Raw genomic sequence first — 27,312 nt, forward strand, 5'->3', positions numbered from 1 at the left:
CAGCGACTTTTGGCAGAAATCCCTTCAGACTTATTACTAAAATATTAGAAATCCAAAATACTCTTCACATTAGCAATATAAAAAACAAATTATCTAATGATGCCTTTTTGGCAGGTCTGATTGTTGGGGAAAATTCCAAATAATAATGATGGATCTTTTGTTGAAATATTGAATGTGATCAAAGCGGGGAGAGAGTAAGGTGGAAATCATCTGCCACATAGGCGGGGGAGGGTGGGATGGTGGGGCTACTGGGGTTCTTGGTGGTGGAGGGTGTGCACTGGTGAGGGGATGGGTGTGATTGAGACTTAGACTAGAAAGCTTTGTAACTGTTCTCACGGTGATTCAATTAAAAAAAAAAGAAAGGAGTCAAAAGAAGTGAAGAGGACAGCTTTTAGGATCACCTGAGGAGTTTGGCTCTCTCTCTCTCTCTCTCTCTCTCTCTCTCTCTCTCTCTCTTTTTAATAAATACTCCTGTTTTCTTTCCTCTCGTGTACTTTAGCCCTTTTATAGGCTAATTGTTACCTATGAAAGCGTCATATATATGCTGGGAGTCCATTTAAGAAAATAGTGTCCATGTAACTTTCCTATTAATGTCACTCCTGTTGGAATCTCTGTCCTGCCGAAGGTAGAGTTGAAAACAAATGAACAACCAAGAAGCTCCAAGGTTCAGAAAAAGAGGCTCTGCAGATCTTTCTCTCATCCATGAGCCTCTTCATGATTTCTGCTTCGACCTAGGAATGAGGAAATTAGGAGCGTCACAATGAACATTTTACAAAGACAGTGACAAAGACCATCTGCAATTTTGAACATTGCTTACAGTTCACTCTTCATGATTTGTGCAGCAGTGGGTTAACCCATGCTTCAGAGGGAGCTTTGCCCCCTGTGCACCAGGAGATGGGCTTGTGGTGCGGAGGCTATGGGCATACACTCTGTGCGACATTTCTGTTACTTGTCACTGGGCTGCCAGCTGTTCCCCTGGGTAGTTGAGAATCCTCTCAAAAATACTCTGACCTCATTGCTCCTTTAAATTTAGGCTAGTCCACTTATATCCTCTCATAATGACGCAGCTCTTATCATGGCTCCTTCATCACCATTGCATGAGTTGAAATATTTGCTAATGAAGTTTAATTTTGGAGAGCATGATAGGATTACCTAAACTGGGGAAGAAAGGTTGGAAAACTGCAAGAAAAATGTTATGTTAAAGTTAAGAATATGCTGTCAGTTATTTTATGATACAGGCGCACAATCTGAAATTGTGGCAAGCCCCAGAGTTCCTTGGGACTTTTAAATGTACCTCTTTCAATCTGTGCTCAGTTTTTTTTTAATTTAATTTAATTTTATTAAATCACCATGTGGAAGATTACAATGCTTTCGGGCTTAGGTCTCAGTTATACAATGCTGAAACAACCATCCCTTCACCAGTGCCCATATACCACCACCAAAAAAAAAAAAAACAAAAACCCACACAGTACACCTCCCATCCTGCCCCCCCACCCCCTACCTTGTAACTGATAAGTTTCATTTTACATTCTGTTTACTGTGGTTACATTCAATATTTCAACACAAACCTCACTATTGTTGTTAGGAGTACCCCACTAGATTCAGACCTACTGTGAAGACAAATAAGGTCGAGCGGCCGCTTGGCCGCGCGGTTTTGAATTTCTGTACTTTAACAAGAAGTCCAGGGAGATTTCTTCCAGATATTAGATAATTGCAGGCTTGAAAACCCAATCTGTGGTCGTCTTAATATGGCGTCCACGGCGCCCTTCATCCCCGGAGAGAAAGAGGCGAGAGAGAGAAATACCTTTCCCCTCCTGGGCGGGTACGGGGCCGATGCTTAGTTCTCAGGCTGGAGACATTCTGCGAGGAGTTGCTCACACCGAAAGAGGCTTTGCTGGGTCTGGGTTCACGCTTGTACAGCTGCGGAGAGGCCCACATGCGTGCGGCCCCCGGGATCACATCTCGGCGGTGGGAGGGGCTGGTGCCTCCCACCTTCCCAAGAGCACCCTCGTGTCCTTTTGCTGCAATTTTTGTCGTAAATCCCATCTGTGGTCGTCTTAATATGGCGGCCACCGCGCCCTTCATCCCCGGAGAGAAAGAGGCGAGAGAGAGAAATACCTTTCCCCTCCCGGGCGGTGTGCTCAGTTTTGTCTGATGATTCTCAAGGAATTTAGAAGACAGAACACACGGATGGGTTTTCAGAGAGTTTCTCATTAAAACGAGGCAAGGGAAATATGGGCTTGTGGAAGTATTCTCCGAGGTAAATAGAAGATGATAAGTTTTCAAATTTTTTAAATAAAGAAACCAGGGAACGTTCTGGAGCTTCATTTCTGTAGTTATTACTCTTATGAGCTATGGGAGATCCAAGAGAGTTGATCACAAAATAAATTTGCATCGGAGGTTTGATCCAACCCACACCATCGGGGTGGTCCTGGGGCCAGCAGCATTCACTTCACTTCCCGCTGCGGCTCTCTCTGCTTCTTTATTTCGAACTCTGAGGATGGGCAGTGCTCCCTTACCTTCAGAGACTCATTAGTTCTTACTCAAAGAGTCCTCCCCCTACCCCCCCATCCCCGCAGCCCACTACCCAGTCACCCTTCAAGAAAGATTCTAGCTCCCACAATTCCCCTTTGTGCCACATTTTCACTGGTGTCCGGCTGAGTCACCCATGTCATTTGCAGTGAATCTGGGCTTGAATCATTTGGGTTTTGTCTTGGAGCCACACCTGGTGGTGCTCAGGTGCCACTCCCAGTAGTACCCAGGGAGCCATGGAGTGCTGGGAATTGAGTCCATGTCACCTGCATGCGGAGCACAGGCTCAACCCTTTGTGTTATCCCTGCAAACACCCGGCCTTGGATCTGGACCCTTCTTTCTGTGTATCTATTGACCTGGGGAGGAGTTGGGTGGGGGGAAAACTGTCCTTTGCCTCAGTTTCCTTGTCTGTCAGTGGGCATATCTGTAGTCCCCTGGCAGGGTGAGTGTGAGGTTTCTGCACAGTGGAGCTGGTAGATCCTTGAACCCAGCACCCCACATGCTTCAAGCCATTGTGATGAGAGTGGATTTATCGTGACAGTGACATGACTTCATCCCAGGCTTCAGCCGTGCCTGGTATGTGGGTGACTTCCCTACCTTGCACTTGGGTCCCATTTCTCTGCTCCTTGTTTCCATTTGGACTTTCACCCTCTTGCCAGGCATTTCCACCTGGGTGTTTCCATGCATCATCAAACGTTGCCTGTCTACAAACATAGCATTCCTCAGTCTCTACAGGGCCAGGCCTGTCTGCTGGCCAGATGTCTCCTGTGATGTCTTGGCGTGGGCTTGTCTGGTGGCCCATGACCATGTCACTTCATTTTGGGCACCTCTTTCCCTTTCCTGTCACCTGTACTTCCATTGACCCCTGGAGAAAGCTCACCTGGCTTCTGCTTCCTGCCTTCTTCTCACGGAGAGTGAATATAGGGTCTCCCCATGCTAGTGCTGGGTTGAGCTTGTACCAGTTGCTGGAGGAGAGAAATGAGGGAACCAGCTAAACAGAGACCCACTGGGAGGGAGTTTCAGAGGCGACCAGCTCTCTCTTACTCTTCACTGGGAAGACACAGAGAAAGAACTAACCCTTGGTCATAAGTGGGGCTCTAGGCTGCCCGTAGGGTGGGTTCCAACAATATGGAGAATTTCGAGGCACCACAGCTGGGCCCCCACAGCCTCCTCCATTGCTCCCACTCTGGGCAGTGTCGGTTCTTCAACACCCCCTCAACTCCCCAGTTTGGACCTTCTTTCCACACGCCTGTATTTTCTCCTTTTCCTGGGCCTCCCTGTGTGGTGAAATTAGCTTAGAGAAGTCAGAGGAAGCTTTCTGAGGAAGTGACCATCAGGTGGGGTGCGGGGCCAATTCCAGCGACTTTGATGATTCCGAACCACACTTCACCTGCCCAGTAAAACTCATTTTGTGCTTTGGCTTTGGCATACACACCGCCGTCTGTCTTGTTTCAACCTATCTTTCCCTCCTCCCCCCTTTTTGTTTCAACCTATCTTTCCCTCCTCCCCCCTTTTTTGAGAGGTGACGCTAATGTTCCTAAGTTCCTATCTAGGTTGGACTTAAAGACTTATAGGGGTCAGGAGTGGAGGGCAGGGGAGTGAGGTATGCAGGTGAGGTGGGCTGGGTATCTGCTCATGAGCACTGTGGCTCACTGCAATTCCCTGTCTTTCCTCAGGGGGCGCTGCTGTGGTGGCTCCTGTGGGCTGATGCCATGCAGGAATGAACTCCCAAGAAGCTAGATCTAGATCAAGCAATTTTTCTAGAGAAGTCAGAAACTAAATATTTGTGACAGTGCTCTAGATTTTTTATCGTCATCCACATGCTTTTTTCCCTGAAAATTAAGAAGAGTGTAGGCTGTAGGGTAACATTGGTTTGTCCTTTCTTTCTTGCCAATGGGAGCTAAGGATTATTGGGTTGCTCCCATCACAGTGCTTCTATTTCGCTGTGTTTATTTGTAACCTCTTTCTTTTTGCTTTGCTTCCCTAACCGGTCAGTCACCTTTATCTCCTAATCAGACTCTGTTAACTTGTAAATATTGCTTTTCTCTTCTCCTCACTTCCTTTGCATAGTTAATTCAGAGCAATGTCTTTTTTGTAAAGACACAGGAAGACAGTTAATGCTATGCTTTTGTAACTTGGGAGTTAATAGAATCCGAATAATATTCACTCCTGGGCTTCTGTTCTTTGGACTTAAGCTTCAGTTGCCCTTACTTTCCAGCACCCCAAAAGCAGGGTCCTGATGAGGGACTGGATGAACCCAGCTATGAGCTACCCTGGTGTCAAAATGGTCCAGGTCAAAGTGCCATCATACTTAACTATAAGTTAAGAGCACGCAGGCGACACAAGACAGGTCTGTGGGGCAGCTCTGTCCCTCCTGCCTCTGGGCTGCAGCCTCACCTGTGAGGCCAGGGCATGGCCGCAGGTCCTTGTCCCTCTACCAAGCAGGTCTCTCCCTGAAAATTCCTGCAGGGAAGTTTCTCTCTAACTTTGAAATGATTCCTTTCACCTTTTTTTTTTTTGGTACTCTAGTTAGTTGCAGTTTTAAGAGATCAGGTTTGATAGCTAGAGCAATTTGGGCTCAAATTCTGCCATGACACTGGCTTTGAGACTTAGCCTAACCTCGTTTCTGTGTCTGTTATGCTGAAATTTTGAGGGGAGGTCCACATCCAGCAGAGCTTGGGGGTTACTCCTGGCTCTGGACTCAGGAATCACTCCTTGTGGGATTGGGGGTCCATATGGGATGTTCAATTTTGCAAGGCAAGTGTCCTACCCACTGCACTATCGCTCTAGCTCCTGTAATTCTGACATGTTAGCTGTCCCCTTGAAAAGCTGCTGGAAGGACCAGGGTCACACAGACTACCCAACACACAGAGGAGCCTTCCACCAAAAAGCCATTAGGAACACACATCTTTTTTTAAAAAAATTTTTTTAAATTTTATCGAATCACCATGAGATAGTTACAAGCTTTCATGTTTGAGTTACAATCCCATAATGATCAAACACCCATCCCTCCACCAGTGCACATTCCCCACAACCAATATCCCAGGTATACCCCTCCTTTCCCACCATCCCTCTGCCTCCATGGCAGACAATATTCCCCATACTCTCTCTCTATACTTTTGGGCATTATGGCTTGCAACACAGACACTGAGAGGTCATCATGTTTGATCCATTATCTACTTTTGGCATGCATCTCCCATCCCAACTGGTTCCTCCAGCCATCGTTTTCTTGGGGATCCCATCTTTATTCCATCTGCCTTCTCCCCTCCGCTCACGAAGCAGTCTTCCAGCCATGGCACAATGCCCCTGGCCCTTGTATCTACTGTCCTTGGGAGGAACACAAATCTTATGGTTTTGCTTATTCTCCTCTGAAGATCATACTCTTGTTTGTGCCATGCCTGGCTCAAAGCTTACTCCTAATTCTGTGTTCAGGGATCACTCCACGTAAAGCTCAGGGAACCGTATGTGGTGCTGAGGACTGAATCAGGGTCAGTTAGATGCAAGGCAAGTGCCTAACCCTCTGTACTATCTCTCTGGCCTGAGATGACACACTTTCTTGTGGTACTGGGCATTTCAGATCACCCTTGGTGCATATAGGGTGGTGCTGGAGATTGAACTCCTAGCCTCATGCTTGCAGCATAGATGTTTTTGTTGTCAAGCTCTCCCTGGACTCCTGCACACAGATCTTATCTCCTTTCTAGCCTCTTAAATTCCTTAAAGGCAAAGGCTAGATACTGAGCACTCTCTGCTTAATATGGGTATTCAACAGGTGAAGAAGATCCATCCAATATGATGACTGCTGTTTGTTTTGTTATCTCAGCTGTGTTTGAATTGACTCATAGCTAAGATTTGGGGGACATAAAAACCCAATGAGATATACAGCTTTTGTTCTGGGTGGTGGGAATTTTCCAGCCAGGCTTGAAGTAATCCTTAGCTCAGAAGATCAGTGCTGGGGGCCTGTGGTGACACACTGCTTGGGCCCAGTGATGCTGGGGGCCAGGGGCAAGGATATACTTGGCAGTGATTGGTGGAGTCTGGGGTGCCGGGGACCAGCTATATGACAAAGCATGCATGCCGGCTCTGTGAGCATCTCCCAGTCCCAATATAAGGCTTTGATCCTGGCTCTTGGCCTCATGTATTTGTCTCAGCAGGTTATGACGTTGCAGGACCTGTTGCTATTGGGCTTACCCACTGGAAAAACCCATACGTGCAAGGCAGACCGCCGCACCCATCGGATCTGCCTCTCTTCGTCTCCAAAGATGCAGGCATTCCAGTGTATCACCGATCTTTCACCCGAAAGACTGACATGGCCACGCCTTTGTCTTGTCCAGCCTCACTGTCCATCACTCCAGTGCCTTCTTACAGCAGCAGCAGCCAGGAAACCCTGAGCCAGGACACGACAGGTAACCACAATGACTGCCTGGGGGAGTGTCCGGACTTGGGATATTGAAAAGCTGGTTCTGTACAAATTACTTCTGAACAAATTGCATTTTTTTTTTTTTGCTTTTTGGGTCACACCTGGTGATGCACAGGGGTTACTCCTGGCTCTGTACTCAGGAACTACCCCTGGCCGTGCTCAGGGGACCATATGGGATGCTGGGATTCGAACCCGGGTCGGCCGCGTGCAAGGCAAATGTCCTACCTGCTGTGCTATCTCTCCAGCCCCAACAAATTGCATTTTTGCCCGCTGCTGCTTTGGATGGGAGCCGTGCCTCCAGACTCACGGGCTTTTAGTGGCTTACATGAACTGGGAGGAAGGTTGGCTTTCCTCAGATTATTCTATCTTCATATTAGTTATGTTGGTTAAAATAGAAATCGACTCTGAATTGAAATTCCAAGTTTTGTCAAAAGAGTTTAGTTGTTCCATTTCTTTCAAATATTTTCTTATGTTTGAAATTTTAAGTACTGGGATTTACAGAGTTGCTCATAATAAAGTTGTCCCAGGTATTCAGTGTTCCAAGACCAATGTCCTCCCAATGTGGCCTTTCTTCCGCCAGTTTCCACCTCCCCCTCCCCAAGCCTGCCCCCTTAGCAGGCGCAAAATAATTTTCCTTAAATTGTTTGTTACAACATATATCTCACAATGGTGTCACGAAAGTCATTATCCATGGATTTACTGAGCTTTTATGTACTGGTTAAACATTTTGTGCTATTGTTTTTGCTCATTGAGCTTAGTGGATTTCTTTACTACTTTCTCATCTAATTTGCTGTGCTCCTACTGGGCTGCCAGTACTGTGAAATTTGGAGTGTCACTCCAGGAGCTGTGGAACTGAGGTGATTCAGCAGCTTGGCATCTCTTCAAGATTGTTGTGAAGTTGGGTGGATTATATGCTGGAGGATGGGGTGTGAGTGGGGCTCTGGGCCTTCTGGCAGGGCGGGGACTCATGCCACAAATATTCCTGAGAAGGCTCCAGAGATCTCAGCCTGGAGACCTTGTTCCACTTCTTTAGTTTTCTATTCAATAACCAGGCAGCTATCTTGTATTAAACTCTTGTATTTATAATGTTCTTCTGTGGGGATCTTGGTTTGGAACAAACCCCATGGTGCTGGGTGCTCAGGGTCACATGGTGTCCGAGAGACCTTAAGCCCACAAAGCCTGAAATATTTACTCTCTGTCCCTTTGCAGCAAATGCTCGCTGACTGCTGATGTCTGTAATCTATGTGACTTAAACAGGCAGGGCAAGAAAAATTCTGACTTCTTGTCTTAAAATTTATGATGTTCATTACATGCTAAATGAGTTGTAGAAAGCCCTACCTATGCTAGGATGGCCATTTAACTTTTTATTTCTGAAGTCTGAGTTGAGGTTTAAATTATGCAAAATCTATCCTGCCATGTTTTATTCCCCCTCTACCCCCGACCCCCACCCATGCCTGTAGCTACAGCATTTTGAGATAATGGCTTTGTTGGGCAAATCCATTGTGTCAATGCATTCTGTTCTGGAAATAAACCTTTGAGTGTTGCTTCTCAGCTGTCACAGCAGCGCTTAACAATTCAAAGCTGCTGCCACCTAGAGATGAGATGCTGATGTTACAGAAGTTCCAGATCAACAGAATTGATCCTAAAGCAGTCAATTGCAAACTGGTCTAGAGGAAGACTCATCGGTGAGCTAGTTAAAAATCAAGATTCCTAGCCATGCTTATGTCTGTGGCTCCAAATGAGCACAGAAATTGGCATTCTGGAGTGATGGTTCGGCAGCTGGTAGGGCGTTTGCCTTTCACGTGACCGACTTAGATTCCATCGCCAGCATCCCATTCTGTCCCCTGAGCCTACCAGGATTGATTTCTGAGCACAGCACCAGGAATAATCCCTGAGCATTGCTGGCCGTGGCACAAAAACAAAGAAAAAAAACAGAAACAAAAAACAAACAAAAAAACTCAGAAATTTCCATTCTGTGGGGCTGGAGAGATGGTACAGTGGGTAGGGCACTTGCCTTGCACTGGTGCATCTGTGTTAAACCCCTAGCGCCTCAGATGGTCCCCCCGACCTTGGCAGGAGTAAGTCCTGAGTGTGGGAGCAGGAAGAAGCCTTGAGCACCACAGTAAACCAAACACCAACACACACACTCTCACACACAAATACACACACACATGCACACATGCACGCACAGAGCAGATCTTGGGGAATCTCCTCCAGATGTCTTTGGTTAAATGTTTAGATGGACATGGAGAGAACTAGTACTATGGAGTGTTGGGGGACTTTGCGTTAGCAAAGCCAATAATGTTTCTTCTTGTCCTGACTGAGGATCAGTGTGAGGGGAGAAAAAATCATGGTCCAAGCTGTGAGCAGTTCTCTCTGTGTAATTGGAAATCTCTTGCATTTTGATGTTATCTTTTATTGAGGGAAACTGATTCTGTTAACTTTAAAAGTTTAGGAAAATTTTAAGTTCGATCAAATGTTGCTTAATGCTATAGGTATAGGTTTATGACATTGTTTGGCAGAGTGGACTCTGAAATGACTGTTGCTGGTTAGACATTTTATCACGCTGTCCTGCGTGGTGTTATTTTGCTTTTCGTGGAGAAGCACACTCAGAAACAATCTGATTATTTGAGGTGTCTTTTAAAAAATAATTTATTATCGCTTAGGTCTCATGTTTATAGTAGTGTTAATGTTTATGGTTTTGCTGTATACAGTTACCACACTAGAGATATCTATTTTAGGCTACTAGTAAGCTCACAAATCCTGAACATATAAAGATATGTTCCATAAGAATACTGGCATCTCATTATAGGAAAATTTTAGGTATTGTGGTAACATGCAAATTTCAGTTATAGTTATATGTTGGTCAGTTATTGTACTTAACTGACTTTGAGCAATTTACTGATTTTGCATTTTTGTGTAAAAGCTTCCTATCCTGTTATCCTATTATGAAAGTGTGAATTTTTGTTCATAATTAATACTACTTTATTTTTATTATAAATATTTTTATCATCTCAAACAATACTCAGAGGCCTTTCCACTGAAGCTGGGTTCATTTCTGGGGTTACCAGGGCTACCCCTGAGGGTATTTGGAGGCTTTTTTGGTGGTTCTGACCCAGGGGTCCCTGCACTGAGATGAAACTCAGGGTCTTGCTTGTGAACAGCATGTACTCTACCTCTTTGGACTGTCATCCTGGCCCCTATTTTCTGTTTATTTTTCTGGCTTAAAGAAAATTCTGGAATGAGATAAGTCAGTTCAACTCTTCTAGAATGTCCTACAAATTATAGGACTGTCAGGCATCTCATCACAGTTATAAACCCTTTCTCCCACATAAACCTCAGGTTTGATCTGGGGAAGCTAACATATTTCAGGCACAATAGAACTATAATATTACTTATTGATTGCTGGAGTTTCCTTAGGTTTAAAACTAAATGTTCCCAAAAAGCACACTTAAAAATCATCTTTTTCCATTTTGTAAATGTCAATCTATAGGAGGTGGAATTTTAAAAATGAAAGGATTAGGACTTATGAGTTCTTACTGAGCTATTTTCACTCTTGCTACCACCGTAATCCATTATCCTTTTCTAGTACAAGAGAACCAGCAAATCTGATTTGTTGACTTGTTGGTTCTCTTGTATTACGCTTCAATCTGTTCAGTTACCCACCTTGGGCAGTCAACACTTTGTGAAACTCTGCACGGTGACCTCAGACATAGGTTCTTTCCTCATGTAAGAAGAAGTTTTAAACAGTAGGTAAATTGTAGTAGGTTAAGTTGGAAAAACAGTCTATTCTTTCCATTGGTTTGCCCTAGGCATCCATCCAATCATCCATCCATTAACCCATACATTTTCTCATCCATTCATCCATCCATCTGTGCATTCATTCATCCATCTATTCATCCTATACACATGAAGTTTCTACTCTGACATATGCTGTGAGAAATTCTTGGAATATAAAATTGAGTAAGCCAACACCCTTGTCTAAGGAATCACAGTATCAACAGGAGGAGACAGATAAGTTAATCAACTTTTATTTTATTATTATTATTTTGCTTTGGACTACACCTGGGTGTGTTCAGGGCCTAATTCTGGCTCTGTTCTCAGGGATGACTCCTGATGGACTGGGGTGAGCATATGGTGCCAGGGATCAAATCCAGATTGGCTGCATGCTAGGTAAATGCACTGCCTGCTTTACTCTCACTCCAATCCCCTAAATCAATTATTTTCATTCAGTGTGGTGAATTCTAAGATTGAAGATTTCACTTTAGGCAATAACACATGATTTTGTTACTAAATGATTATTCACTGGCATACAATTATTTTATTAATAAAATTATGAAATTGATAGTATTAAAATTTTAATAATATGGAATTAAATCTGCTGTTAGGAAAGAAATGCTAAATACACTCATTGAAATACATTGAGCACAAAATATATTATTAAATTGCTTCTTCAATTAAAAGATAAATTTGAGCGAATCATCCTGGGAAAGTTTGGAAACTATCTCCAGCAAATACATTCTGTGTAGATGTAATCCCCACTTGCTCCCCACACTCAGGAGTGCATGTCCTGGTGCTCAGAGGTCACATCTGGCAGTTTTGGGGACCCATGTTGTGCTGGGGATTAAACCCAGGGCTCCTGCATGCGAAGCATGTGTTATGCCCCTGTGAGTTAGCGCTCTGGTTCCAATTCCCAATTTTTGCTGGCCAGGCTCTATAACTTGCGTCGCTACCAACACACCACCTACACAATCCCCTTTGTATTGATTTTCATCAGTTACAATTTTATAGGATTTCAAGGGGTCTAGCTCGACACCTCTATATGTTATAGTACAGTTCTAGTGTCCTCTCACCACCAAAAAGATCCCTCTACTCACCTCTCCCCCCACCTCACCTTTTCTCTAGTCACCACAGTAGTTGTCACTGAGTCTAGGAGTTAATTGTGTTTTATTTCTCCATTTTACTTGCTTCAGCTATTTATATTCTTCTTTGGCGTGAAACCATCCAATCATTCTTTCACTTCCTTACTTATTTCACTTACCATAGTCATCTCAGTTTCTAGCCCTTTTGACTCAAATGGTGTTATGCACAAGTGTGCATTTTTACACACACACACACTCACACACACACACACACACACACTACCAACACCAACACCACCACTTCTTCACTTTATCCAGTCATTTGCTGAGAGGCATTTCCCAGCCCCTGGCCCCTCCCTCTCACCAGTTGATTCTCCACCCCTCTCATCCTTGTGTTCCATTCCAGCTCCATGTCGATGACTCCAAAGTAGCTTTTTATGTCTGATGATTCGATGATAAGTTTTAAAGCTGTACCTGCAACCTGGTCAACCCAGCCAGAATAGATTTCACACATTTCAAAGCTTCTGTTCCCCTAATAGAAATTTCTTGTGTTGACTCTCAAACAGAATTTTGAATTTCTTGCTCTTTTTAGTGAGAACGGATCAGAACCCATTCAGATTCCCAAATCCAAACCTTCATGCTGAGCCTCTTCCATTATCCATTACCACCAGTTGACTGCCACTTTCTCAGCTTATCACTCTCTGCTTCAGAAACATTCCTAAATCATCGCCTCTGCTGACACTGTCTCAGCTCAAGCTTTTATTTTCTCTGCCCGGACTAGTGCAGCAATCTGGCGTCCTCTGTTTCTTCATTATGAGCTCACAGAGCCTGTATTCTCAAGTTCATCTCTTTCTTCCTCTTTTTCTCCATCTCTCTCCCCTTTTATCTACCATTGCCCCCTTTGAAAGTCTTGTTTCTTCTTCATTGCCAGTAGAATCAAGTATAAATATTTCATACATGGAAGGTACATATGGTGCTCCAACTTTGCTTTATAAGACTCTGGAATCTTTGGGGCCAGAGTGATAGTACAGCGAGTAGGGCATTTACCTTGCATATGGCCAACCCAGATTCAGTCCCTGGCACCCTATATGGTCCCCCAAGCCAACCAGGAGTGATCTCTGAGCAAAGAGGTAGGAATAAGCCTTGAGAACTGTCAGGTGTGACCCCGCAACTAAGTCACTCTAGAATTTATCGGTGAAAACCACAAAGTAATTGTACCTCATTCCTCTCTCTCCCATAAAGACTCAAGGTATTTCCCATACAGTGACATCTCTTGGATCTCATAGCTCCTTATATTCCCCTCCTAGATGATGTATTTTAGCGGGGTTTTGGGGCCACTCCCAGCAATGTTTAGGGGTTACTCCTGGCTCTGCACTCAGGAATTATTCCTGGCAGTGCCAGGGATTGAACACGGGTGGACCATTGTCCGGGCAAGCACCCTACCCACTGTACTATAGCTCCAACCTGAAAATGTATTCTCAAAACCAGAGAGATGCTCTGCTCTGTGAATTCTTTCTCCTTCCCCCTCCGTATCTTGTTCCCCCTCCCCCCTTCTATTTCATTTTGCTTTTTGATTTCCATGGGAAATTCCTATAGCTACCTTAAATTCTGCTCTGACATGGCAATGTAATTTTTACATGTGAAGTTTGTAAACTAAGAATGTCTTAATCACATATTCTTTGGTCGGTGTAGAGCTTAACCTGTAGGAAGAATGTTTTTATGAGCCTGAACGGGACAAAGATAGAATTGAAGAGAGCATTAGGTTTGGGAGTTGGTTCTGAAAAAAGTCTTCCCAGTGCAGCACTGAGAGGTGGAAGATAAAACAAGGCAGAGTTGGAGATGAAGCCAGAATGAAAAATCAGATCCATTCAACACAAATCCTGTTCCAGATGTAGGGGGCAGGAAGGGTAAGAGAGGAGGGGCAGAGGGAGGTGGAATTTATTTATTTATTTATTTTTAAAAGACAATGACGGGGGGCTGGAGTAATAGCACAGCTGGTAGGGCGTTTGCCTTGCACGCGGTCGACCCGGGTTCGATTCCCAGCATCCCATATGGTCCCCTGAGCACGCCAGGGGTGATTCCTGAGTGCAGAGCCAGGAGTAACCCCTGTGCATTGCCGGGTGTGGCCCAAAAAGCAAAAAACAAAACAACAACAACAACAACAACAACAAAAAGACAATGACGGAAAACTCAGAATTGATGAGACATAAATTATTTGATTTAAGAAACACAACGAATGCCAGCCAAGCAAGTAAGCGCACATCTTATACATAAATGTCTTATGGCGAGTCAGCAAGAAATAAACAAAAAAAATTTTAGAAACCTGAGGGGAAAGATAGATTTCCTGCGAGTGAGACACAATTAAACTGAGGATAGACTTTCTAAGAATAATAATAGAGGCTAGAGGGCCAGGAATTAATATTACAAAAGTGCCAAGAGAAATAAGTCAATTGAGAATTTTAAACTCTTTGAGATATTTTCAGAAGGAACTCAGCCCGAATGTCTTGGGGAGAAAGATTGAGTCAGTCTACTCAATGCACACCTACTAAAAAGTGGTGGAAGAGAAGGAATTTAAATCTAGAAAGAAAGATTAATGTTTTCTCTTAATAGAAAGAAGGAGAAAGGACGCCACGGGGCTATATAAAAAATTTTGAACTAAATAATAGGAGTAATCAGAGGCAATACAAAGGAAAGAGCAAAAGGGAAGTTATTGTTAGTTCATAAAGCTCTCGCTGGAATAATCGCTTTTAACTGGTGATGCTGTTTTTGCACAGTGGGACAGCGGGTAGTGTCTTGGGATGATTTGGGGTGGCACATCCCAGCAGGAGATGTTCCAGGTGCTATAGTGGGTAGAGACCAGGACTGCTCTAAACATCTGATAACCATGTGACTCAGGCCCCAGATCATTTGTCATTCTTATTCCTTGAGGGGACCTGGGAGCAGTCTCCTGACAGTTCTTGGCCAAAGGAGTCAGTTGGTCAATGCAAGGTCTCAGGGATGCAGTGCTGCTCTGGCCTTGTGCTAGGGATTGCTCAAGGCAACCCAGGAGTTCCTGGGAAGACTGTCATGGCCGACTGTGGCAGTGCTTAGTGCTCAAGGGCTCATGGTGGGTATCGAAATGGGGCCGGCCACATGCAAGGCATGGACCTGACCCCTTGGACTATCTCTTTTGCTGCTCATTATAGATATTTTTTAGCTTTTTTATTTGTGTATGTGTGTGTGCAGTCACACCTGGCAATGTTCAGGGGTTACTCCTGGCTCTGCGCTCAGGAATTATTCCCCACAGTGCTCAGGGGACCATATGGGATGCCAAGGATCAAACCCAGGCCAGCTGCATGCAAAACAAATGCTTCACCCACTGTATTATTGCTCTAGCCCATCGTAGATTCTTAGGGTAGCTTCCTCCCTCAGTTTCTCTTCCTAAGACTTGCAAGTGGATCCATTTTTTTTTTTTTTTAAATGGCATTTCCAGACTCAAGGGACTCCCTTGAGTCTTTGATAAACTATGCCCTTGACACTCCCCTTTCCTCACTTCTTCTGGTCCCTTAACTCTTCCTAATTTTTTCCTACTGTTCCTAGACCTTCTCTCTGTTCATGTGCTCCAGTCTTTCAGCCTTGGCACTGTTGACAGTTGTGGTGGGGGTTTCCTGTGCATTTCACATGTTTAGCAGTATCTCTTGTTTCTACACGAGTTTGACAACAAAAAGCTTCTCCAGATATTGCTGCATGTGCCCTAGAGGCGGTGTATGTGGAGTGAATGAATGAAATTGCTCCCCATTGAGAGTCATTGATTTCTGGGAATCAAGTCTGGTTCCCTTCTCTGGAGCTTGGCTCAGTGGCAGGAATCTGACCGTTTAGTCTCTAGCTTCCTACACTGTGGGTTGTAACCCCATGTAGCATCAGGATATTTGCTTTATGGTGTATTGTAGGAAATGTTAAGATTTATATCAATTTTAACCTACTTGGATACCTAAATTTTCAGTCACCTAAAAATTCCTGGGGCTAAAAGGGATTGTAGGTGGAAAAAGTTGTGAAATCAGGACTGGGTTCATGGCTTGTACCGAGTTTCACCGTTGTTTCCCCAGGGCCTTTTGCAAACTGTGCCCTGATCAAAAGCATGGAGGGACTTTTCTTTCTGTAGGGAGATTTGGTGCCAAGAGATAGTACAGAAGGTAGGGTGTTTGTGCTGCAACAGCTGACCTCAGTTCAGTCCCCAGCACCACATGTGGTCTCCTGAGCCCACCAGGAATGATCCCTGAGCACAGAGTCAAGCGTGAACCTAGAGTATAACCTGGGGCTATGACCTAAGACGCAAAACACCAGAACCAAAGAAGGAGACTTCCCCCTCAAAGATAATGCATAATGTTTTTTATATTTGCCCCTTGGTCCTTCGAAGTCAGGTCAGAGGTCCTTTAATTGGCATCTCCCTGTCTCCACATGAAGGGGTAAGTGAGGTTTCATCTCTCTCTCCACTTCTGGGCCATTGCCATGTTAGTACAGTTTGGGGGAAAGATCCTTTTTGAATTCCTGAGTCCTTATGGGATGTTCCCTTTTGGGATGTTCCCAGGATGAGAGAGAGTAAAAATGCTCTGACACAGATCACTGACCATCTCCCAAGAGCCCGGCCCTTAATTGGGCACCTACAGTCTGATCGCCATGCAGGGCCTTGCCTTTCTGCTTTCTTGGGTGGGCTAAGGGGCCTCTGTGAACTTTGAATCCTGCACTAATCTCAGCTATGAGCCTTCAAATGCTGTGAATTTACTTGAGTGCCTAGGAGTGATCCCCACTTACTAGCAGGAGGTGGATCTCTTTCACCCATTGGGATCAGCTACTTTGAGAATTGATGTTGAAGGAAGTGGGAGATATTGAATCTCAGAGGCCACTTGATATGATCTTATTCCGAGCTCTGGAGGTGACTGAAGGATAAAGGCAACTTGTCCCAGAAGGGGGCACTCTACTCCCTTAACACATTGGTGCCGGCGCATAAGGCGACTGATGCCTCACATAAGGATGTGACTTAGTTAACAGAAACTGCTGTGCTGGTGCCAAGGTGTGAAACTGACCAGCATTGCTCAGTGACCGGCCCTTGCTTGTCCAGCCAGGCTAAAACCGAATTTTCTGAATGTTACCAGCCAGGTTCAGATAATTGAAAGATGACACAGTGGAAAAACTGCTACTCTCTAAAAACAAAATAAATAGCCATAAATATTTCTATGTACATAAATATAACATGTGCGTATGATCCTATAATAGTAATATAAGTTAGACACATTCTATACCATTTTGTTTCAAGCAGGTTTCTTAAAGCAGATTGAGTTGGGTCTTGTGTTTCATTTTGATCATCTCTCTTTGAATTGACCCTTTAAGATCTTTTGCATTTTGAGCAATCATTTATAAAACTGTATTTATGCCTACCACCATGCTTGAAACTGCCTTTCATTCATGCCCTAGGTTTGCTGCTTCTTTTTTCCTCCCTCTTTTGCTTTCTCTGATTCTAACTAGAGATTTTACACTTTTATCTTTTGAGTAACAGTATGGGTATTTATTCATTTCTCTCTTTGCTTTAAACAAGATTTTTCCTTTTGTAAAAGTGTCCCCTAAAGGGTATTTCAATTTTAATCGTAAGCTGTGGAATACATTTTTCTGGTAACATTTACCTTGCATGTGGGGAATGACTTTTAACAAGGAAAACCTCAGACTGGAGAGATAGTACAGTGGGTAAGGCACTTGCCTTGCAGGGGGCCAACCCTGGTTCAATCCCCGGCATCCCATATGGTTCCCTGAGCACCATCTGGAGTGATTCCTGAGTGTAGTGTCAAGGTAACCCTTGACCATGCCAGTGTGGCCCTCAGCACCCAAACTAAAACCTAGTAAAACTTCTCATCTTTCTTGGAGGACAGCTGGTGGTTTTCTACAGTTCTGGCTTTGTCGCCCATGTCATAGAAGAGCAGGCAAGTAGAAGCTATTCAGATAAGGACTGGTACAAGCCCGTATGCATAGGTGGACCCTGAAACATGTGGGAAAATGAGTCTCACATTCAGGGGACAGTGCAACTTCCATCCATAGGTATGTCCATAGATAATGTTGTCCAGATCTATGCTGTCCATAGATAATGCCACAAGTGGTGGTTTGGCTCTCTGGACTATTCCTTCAGTATTTCCTTTGCAGGGCCTGGTGTGAGTTAATGCAGTTATGAGCAGGCCCACATTCTTTTTTTTGTTTGTTTGTTTTAAGATTTTGTTATTGAATCACTGTGAGATCTTTATGAAGATCTATTTTCATAGTTAGGTTTCAGTCATACAGTGTTCGAACACCCATCCCTCCACCAGTGTACGTTTTCCAGCACCAGTGTCCCCACTTTCTCTCCCAGTGATCAAATGATCTTGTCCAGTGATCATTTCCAGCTATTATTGTCATCTTGGTCCCTTCTCTATCTTACCTACCCTCTGCCCCACAAAGACTTGTGGTTAATTCCAACCATTTCAACCAAATTCCAACCATTTCAACCATTTACCAGTCCTAGATCTTGTTTTCCCCGGCTGTGGATATATCTTCTACTATATATATATATATATATGTATATATGTACATATACATATATACACACACACACACACCACAAATGAATGCAGCAGTCATTCTCTATCTGTCCCTTTCTTTCTGACTTATTTCACTCAGCACGATACTCTCCAAATCCATCCATTTATAGGCAAATTTCATGACTTCGTTTTTTCCTAACAGTTGAGTAGTATTCCATTGTGTAGATGTGCCATAGTTTCTTTATCCATTCATCTGTTCTTGGGCACTCAGGGTGTTTCCAGATTCTGGCTATAGTGCTGCCATGAACATAGGAGTGCAGATGGTGTTTCTACTCTGTGTTTTGGGGCACCCAGCATACATTCCCAGGAATGGTTTGCTGGGCTAAATGGGAGCTCAATTTCTAATTTCTTTGAGGAATGTCCATATTGTTTTCCAAAAAGACTGGACCAGTCAAGCCCACATTCCTTGCTTTTTGTTGTTGTTGTTGTTGTTGTTGTTTTTGGGTCACACCTGGCGATGCACAGGGGTTTTTCCTGTTTCATGCACTCAGGAATTACTCCTGGCGGTACTCAGGGGACCACATGGGATACTGGGAATTGAACCCGGGTCGGCCATGTGCAAGGCAAACGCCCTATCTGCTGTGCTATCGCTCCAGCCCCAGGCCCACATTCTTAACTGCACTATGTAAACCACTTCTTGGAAAACTGACAGTGGGAAGACCACCTGGACTTTGAAAGTCAGAGGATCATTGGAAGTGTTCGTCTGAGGAGGTATGCTTGTCTAAAAGCAGTTGATTCAAACTGGTTGGAAGAGACTGGCCTCCTGCTAGGAACCACGCCTCAGGCACTCAAGCAAATTCACAGCGTTCCAATAGTCACAGCTGAGTTTTGTGCAGGCGCCAGAGCTGGAACTCACAGAACCCCCTTGAGCCCACCCATGTGAACAGGGAGGCAAGTCCCTGGTATGCGATCAGACTGTAAGTGCCCAGGTAAAGACTGGACTCTTGGGCGATGGTCAATGGTCTGTGTCAGAGCATCCTTATCCCTCTCCTATCCCGGAGCCAAAGGGGAACTTGTGAACATCCATAAGGATTTGGGAATTCAATAAGGATCTCTTTTCCCAAAAATAAATATATGGGGTTTACTCCTACCACAGCACAGCGGTAGGGCGTTCGCCTTTCACATGGCCGATCCAGGTTCGATTCCTCCACCCCTCTCGGAGAGCCGGCAAGCTACTGAGAGTATGGAGCCTGCACGGCAGAGCCTGGCAAGCTACCCGTGCATATTGGATATGCCAAAAAAGTAAGAATAAGTCTCTCTAGGAGAGACATTACTGGTGCCCGCTCGAACAAATCGATGAGCAATGGGATGACAGTGACAGTGACTCCTACCACAGGAAGTAAAAGGCATCACCTGTGAGAGTAAGCATTCTCCCTCTTTCATATGCATGGTCAAGCATAGGGAACCCTCCTAGTCTCACTCCCATCTCCCACTCCAACCCCAGCCACAGGGCTCATCTAAGGGGAACTTAGGTGCATTAGTGTGGGCCCCCTGGGAGAGAGATTCCGAGCCAGGTATGGACACATGGGAAGTTTTGGGGGAGAACCAGTGGAATCAGACACTCTCTTGGGGGTGGGGCAGGACCTGAGGAATCAGGACCTGGGCTCATGAATGGAAGCTCCAGCTGCAGAGGAAGATGTAGGGTCCCAGCCTAGAATAGTGTGGTGTGGCCCTCCCATCTCTGCTGGACACCCCTGCTCCAGGCACCAGCTGTGACCATGAGCAGATCTCTCCCAGGGACAGGATCAGAAGACTCAGCTGGGCCCTTGCCTGCCTGCGGCTAAGCGCTGGGCATCATTTCCATGTATCCACAGCCTGCACCAGTTCTCCTTCCTGTCTTCCCTAGTTCTTCCTTGGAGGATATTTATGCAATGGTATTGCAGTATATTGAGTTGATTCATGATGTTTTGTAGAAGGTTCCTAATGAGTAAAGCAACTAACCATCTGTAAACATATTGCTGTTTGTCCCAGTTTTGCCTTGAGACTCAGCCATGAATTTATAGTGGTCCATGGGAGCACTCCTGCCCTTGTGTTCCTGCAGACACCTGTCTCATCTGTGCTCCCATTTTGGCTAACTGCGTCACAAAACATCTTGTCCTTCAGAGGAAAGAGTCATCCTTGCTCTCTCATTCAGAGCCGCTGTCTGTCCGTTCTTTCTTTGTTACGTACAATGCCTGGCATTGTTACCCAGCCAGCCGCTGGAGTTCTTTGTTCACTTACTAGGCTCTGAGCTCACTGGGGCTGTGAGTGAGGGTGACTGTGACTAAGAGATGACTTTCTCTTTGACGCTCAGCATCTCATCAAGGAGGTGAACTGGTAACATGTAATTCACGACATAATGCGGAGCTATGAGTAAAGTGTTTTCTTCCATCCTCTCCCACGTCTAATTACTCATCCATTTTCGTTCATTCTGCCCTGGTGGTGTACCTTAATTTTACCTCTTCATTTCACTGATGATTTTCCCTGCCTTAGATTAAAGCTCTTGTCTAGGCGGAACAGCAGCCTCCAAACAGCTTCCTGCCTTTATTTTCCCCATTTGTTCTTGTTCCCAGGACCATTTGTAGTCATTGGCTAAAATAGTAATTTCAGCCTCTCATTCTTTGGCTTAAAAATCAATGGGTTGGCATCTCTTCTCTAAACACAAGAACATTAATTTGAAAGAATAAATGCACACCTACGTTCATCCCCACACTTGCTGTAAGAACCAGAATATAGAGATAACCCAAATGTCCAGCTACAGATGAATGGAACAATGTGATATACATATACATGGAATACTATGCAGCACTAAGAAATAACAAAATCATACAATTTGCAGCAACATGGATAGAACTAGAGGATATCATGCTGAGTGAAGTCAGAAGGAAAGGGATAGATATAGAATAATCTATCTCATATGTGGAACTTAAAGACACAGAGCAAGGGAGCAACAAAGGGCCAAAGGCAACATAATTGGAGCACTAACCCACACAACTGAGTTGGAGATGGGGGACAGGGAGAGGGAGGGGTAATGAGGAAGGGGTCTTTGGGAGAGAGAGGTGAGTACACAATGATGGGTATGGTGTTGGAATTATGTGCATGAGACACCATTATTAGTAGTATTATAAACCACAGAACATCAATAAAAAGTTTGAAAATAACATGTGCTTGGTATTCCCACACATAAGTGAAACATAGAATTGCCACATATAACCCATGATTCCACTCTTGTATATATATCCCTAAAAGATTGGAAAACAGGTATTCAAACAAAAACCAATGTTCACAGTAGCCAAAAAGTAGAAACAATCCACATGCTCATCAACAGATGAATAGATTAACAAAACGTGGTCTCTACTCATCCAATGAAAACTTACTCAACCATAAGAGGCAATTGAGTGCTCTTTTATGCTAAAGTATCCTCAGTGAACTTTGAAAACATGGTTCTAGGTGAAAAGGGCTAAATATAAAAGGCCTCATGTTGTATGATTGCTCTTACATGATTTATAGAGAATAAGAACATTTGTAGAGACAGGAAGCAGTTTCTAGGGCCTGGGATAGGGAGAATGAGGAGCAGCATTGTTCAAAATGTATAGGAATTCTACCTGCAGGGACAGAAATGTTATGGAATTGGATAGTCATATGTTTGCATGATTTTATGAACATACTAAATGGCGCTAGAGTGATAGCATAGCAGGTAGGACGTTTGCCTTGCATGCGGCCGACCTGGGTTCGATTCTTCCGTCCCTCTTGGAGAGCCAGGCAAGCTACCAAGAGTATCCCGCCTGCACAGCAGAGCCTGGCAAGCTACCTGGGGCGTATTCGATATCTCAAAAATAGTAACAAGTTTCACAATGGAGACATCACTGGTGCCCGCTAGAGCACATCGATGAGCAACAGGATGACAGTGCTACAGTGATACTAAATGTTTCCTAAGGTTAGGAAGTTTATTTATTTTTTATGCATTTAAGTTAAGTTTTATTTTTTATGCATTTACCCATAGCTACACTCATGTAGAAACACCTAAACAACAGTGGAAACAAACCATCAGTAGTCCCTGGCCAAGTTGGGGTCTGCACATGGAGTTCACATGGTAGAACACAGGCTCCTCATGGTCGGTGGGATCTGTTTTAATTAGGTCCATGGCCCCCAAGGACTCTGGGCTCATCTGTGTTCCAGCTCCACCCCACTTTCTGCCTGCATCTGCAGAGTAAAAGCTCACAGGCAGTGTCCTGTTCTTGCTCTTCTGCTTGATGAAATTTTAGATCTGGCTCAAATCCCCCTCTTCTGAGGGCTTCCGCATGCTCCATGCCCTTTTTTCCTTGCTCACATAACCTATTCGTATGACTAGTCACAGTGAGTTCTAGCTGTGTGGCGCCTACGCTTTCCAGCTGATGGTTGCCATTGGGCAGGGAATTCAAATTCTCCTGACCTTGTGGAATATGTGCTACATTATGGTTGAACAGTATTTACTGAGATAAATGACTTGATTATTACATATTGGCTGTCCTTAAATAAGACGATTCCTTAATTTAAAACTCTAAATGTTCATTATTCTTGGACTTTGATCATCCTATATTAGCTCCATCTAATTGCTTAAAGAATCGACTGAACCTTAACAAATGTCTTGTTTATTTACTAGCACCTGATCAATTCAGCTATCTATTTTCTTGGCAGTTTGAGCTCTTGTTTTGCTTTTGTCTGCTTTCAGATTTGCTGAAACAGCAAAGAGGCATCTCTCACCTCCTTAATTCTTTGCTAAGTTTTTTGAAATCTGTTTTTCCCCAATCTTATTTTATTAAACCACCGTGTTATTTGTGGTGGTTTTTTGATAATGTTCCATCACTGATACCACACCAGTCTCACCTTCCCTCCACTGAAATATCCACTTAAAATACACTTAGCATTTTCCTCCTTGGGTTTTGAAAGTGGGACTTAACACTGTCATTTTCTGTTCTGCTTGAAAATGATTGTGCATTGGAATAGCATAATTTGAAGAGAGAATCTTAATAATAAAACAGTTAAGAAATAGGTGTTGGGGCTGGAATGATAGCATGGGGGATAGGGCATTTGCCTTGCATGTGGCTGGCCCAGGTTCGATTCCCAGCATCCCGTATGGTCCCCTGAGCACTGAGAGGAGAAATTTCTGAGTGCAGGGCAGGAGTAACTTCTGAGCATCGCTGAGTGTGACCCAAAAAGTAAAAAAAAAAAAAGGAATAGGTGTTAATCTCCAATCAGGGCTTTCTTCTTCACATGTCATTATTTTCTGTTTTTTTTTTTTTTTTTTGCTTTTTTGGGTCACACCCAGCGATGCTCAGGGGTTACTCCTGGCTCTGCACTGAGGAATTACTCCTGGCAGTGCTTGGGGGACCATATGGGATGCCGGGGATCGAACCCGGGTCGGCCGCGTGCAAGGCAAATGCCCTACCCGCTGTGCTATCACTCCGGCCCCAATGTCATTATTTTCTCAAGTGTTAGATTCCATTTTATTAAATAAAAAGTAATCATGAAATTTAAAGTTGATTGAAGTTATTTGGGGATGATTTACATTTAAATTACTGCCTTTCCCACCTCCAGTTCTTTTATAAATATATTTTTGTTGAAGTGATACTTGATTTTTAACATAATTATAACAATATCATTATAGAGCTAGACAGTAAAATTTAACATTTTATAATTTTATAATAAACTTTGTAATGACATAAATTTATCTATGTCCATATCTGTGGGGCTGGAGCAATAGCACAGCGGGTAGGGGGTTTGCCTTGCATGCGGCCGACTCGAGTTCTATTCCTGTGCCTCTCTCAAAGAGCCTGGCAAGCTACCGAGAGTATCTTGCCTGCAAGGCAGAGCTTGGCAAGCTAGCCATGGTGTATTCGATATGCCCAAAACAGTAACAACAAGTATCACAATGGAGATATTACTGGTGCCCACTTGAGCAAATCAATGAGCAACGGGTTGATAGTGATTTATTGAGTGAGAGAGAGGAGAGATGAGAAAGAAAGAGAGAGAGAGACAGACAGACAGAGAGAGAGAGAGTCTATACCCCATCTTAATTTACCTGCTGATGGGCTTTGGTGTTGTTTTCAGATTATGTGAATAATTCTGCTGTGAATGTGGCATGGCAGATATTGCTTTGAAATCCTGATTTTCATTCCTGTTGGATCCATACTCAGAAATGAAGTTGCAGACCATACTTAAACTTTTCCATAGACTCTCCATTAAGTGGCAGCACCAACTTCCATTCCCATTAGTAGTGGAAAGGAGTTCTTTTTCTCCACTTCCTTGAGATCACCTGACTTTTCTCATATTTTTGATAATACACGTTATAATCCCTGAAAGGTGATAATCTCATTGTGGTTTGGATTTGCTTTTTCTCTTAATCACTTATATAGAGCACCTTTTTCATGTACCCATTACCCATTTTATGTCTGCATATTTTAAAAAAATCACTATCTTTTGGGGGAGATTTATTTGTATGAGATTTTTGTGTGCTTTGGATACTAACCCTTTATCAAACACATGGTTTGCAAATATTTTCTCCCATTCCATAGGCTGCCTTTTTACTTGACTGTGATGGCCTATGCTTTATAGTTTAAATTAATTCTACTTGTTTGGTTGTCATTTTTGTCTTTGTCTTTGTGGTCATAATCAAAATATCCTTGACTTTGTAATATAGTAAGGTATACCTTAGCTATAGGAAAGGATGCAAAATTATTTTTCTTACTTGATTTTAAAAGGATCAAGATATCAATATTCTGTATTCTAAAATATCACTTTACTTTGGAACCGTCCTCTATAAAAAGTAGACCGATGATGATTTAGGATGAAACTGTAAGGTGTCACTAATTTGTATACATAATGATATTTTAAAATGTGACTTAATCAGAACAAACATTGAACAGGAAGTCCACGACTTAACAGAGGGCAGAGAAATAAGAAATCCTGTGTTCTCTCTCCTTTCCTCACCTTACCCAACATTTGATTGGAAAAGGACATTTCTCTTGCCTCTTGAACATTTTGCTAAGTCTAGTTGTCTGTATTACTTGTGGAGAAAGGACTTTATCCCTGACTAAAGCCCAGACTTGAAGCCAGAATGTCTGTATTTCACTTTGATCTTATTTACTCTAAACGCTTTTAAAAATAAAACCATCATTGTGGTCTTGGAGGTTTGGAATTCGCCTTACAGCTCTGAAAACAGGTTGGCACATAATCACTGCTCTTTCCATCATCATAAATCCAGTTACTCACTTACTTAGTCCACCGAGCATTTGTTGTGGATGTACATATGGCTGTGCCTGCTTCCTGGCCCCATGGAGCATCTAGAAAAGACGATTGCATAAGTAGTGATGAGTCTCTGGGGCTCTCCTCTCTCCTCTCTCCCCTCTCCTCCTTCCCTCAACCCTGGGCCCCCTCCTGTGGCCCCTTGTCCTTCTGGCCTCTTCAGGAACTTCCTTTTTAGTGTTTCTCCTCTGCTGCTTCTGTCTCATGAGCATAAATCTTCATTCAAGTCTTCCATCCAAACAGTTGAAACCCACTTTTCAATCTGTAACAGAAATGTCACCGGGAAAACACCCAACAAAACATCAGCTCCGTTTCTTTCGTACCTCTAGCACTTTCCCCGCTATTGCTCTCACTGCCTCTTTCTTCCAGTCCAGCTCCAACTCAAGCAGAGAGGCCATTGCCTCTCCTTCACTCCTCAACTCCAGCCTCCTACATCTTCTCCCATCTCTGCCCCCTCTTTATCTCCCTCAGGGCATCAGTGCCCCCCTCGTCACCAACCCCAGCAGGTTGTGTCCCACCTCGCCTTGACTCCTGGCTCTGTGGGATAGAGGAGACTGGGATCTCCTTCTTTGAGCTCTTTGGCCAATGTTTCCTAAACGTTGTCTCTTTATCAGTCCTTCTCCCCATATTTCCTCTAAATATCAATCATCCACGCAGTCTGTCCTGCCTTCCTTCTTATCCCCTTGACTTTCCTTGGCTTGTCACCATTGCCTCGGTGCCACTTGACGTCTCTATCTTGAATGCCACGCTCACTTCTCCCTCATGGATTCTCTTTAGGTGTTTTCAAGCAAGATTCTCCTTGCTCGAGAGCTTTTCCCCAATTTAGGTTCACCAGAAGCTATCTATTAACCTGGTTTCTTCTCATGTATTCTTGTTTTGTGCATCCCCTGTTTATTCCTCCCTGCTATTTACTGTGAGCAGTTTTTATTTTGGGGGTGTGGGGGATGGTGGTTTGGGCTACACCTGATGTTGCTCAGGGATCATTCCTTGTGCTGTGCTCACGGATCACGGATCCGGGAGAGGGACTGAGTCTGGGTCAGTCGCACACAGGGCAAGTGCCATCCCCACTGTACTATCTCGCCAGCCCTGAGAGCAGTTTTTATTCCTTTAAGGACTATGGATTTCAATATAAAGGGAAAAAATTTACCCAACACTGAAAACACTTCATAAAATGAGTGGCCAGGGGCAGAGAGCTTAGCACAAGAGGTAAGGCCTCCATAATGCCCAAAAGTAGAGAGAGAGTATGGGTAATATTGTCTGCCATGGAGGCAGGGGGAGGGTGGGAAAGGAGGGACTTATCCGGGATATTGGTGGTGGGGAATGTGCACTGATGGAGGGATGGGTGTTTGATCATTGTGTGATTGTAACCCAAACATGAAACCTTCTATCTCATGGGATTCAATTACTGTCTCACTGTCTTCCCCTTGCTCATTAATTTGCTCGAGCAGGCACCAGTAACGTCTCCATTGTGAGACTTGTTGTTACCGTTTTTGGCATATCAAATACACCACGGGTAGCTTGTCAGGCTCTGTTGTGCAGGCGGGATACTTGCTAGGCTCTTGGAGGGGGACGAGGGGGGCGAGGAATTGAACCCAGGTCGGCTGAGTGTAAGGCAAATGCCCTACCCGCTGTGCTATTG

General features: G+C 44.1%; 1 protein-coding gene across 2 annotated transcripts in view; it reads left to right on the plus strand.

Annotated features, from left to right (window-relative positions):
• The window catches only part of ANO4 (anoctamin 4), a 439,919-nt gene that overhangs the window by 22,218 nt on the left and 390,389 nt on the right, over positions 1-27,312 (plus strand). For both annotated transcript variants that reach the window (XM_055118276.1, XM_055118277.1), the window contains exon 3: positions 6,684-6,935. In XM_055118276.1, coding sequence (XP_054974251.1) covers positions 6,684-6,935 — 252 coding nt within the window. The remainder of the gene's footprint in view (positions 1-6,683; positions 6,936-27,312) is intronic.

The sequence above is a fragment of the Sorex araneus genome, chromosome 10, assembly GCF_027595985.1.
Source record: "Sorex araneus isolate mSorAra2 chromosome 10, mSorAra2.pri, whole genome shotgun sequence".
NCBI classification, from domain to species: domain Eukaryota; kingdom Metazoa; phylum Chordata; class Mammalia; order Eulipotyphla; family Soricidae; genus Sorex; species Sorex araneus.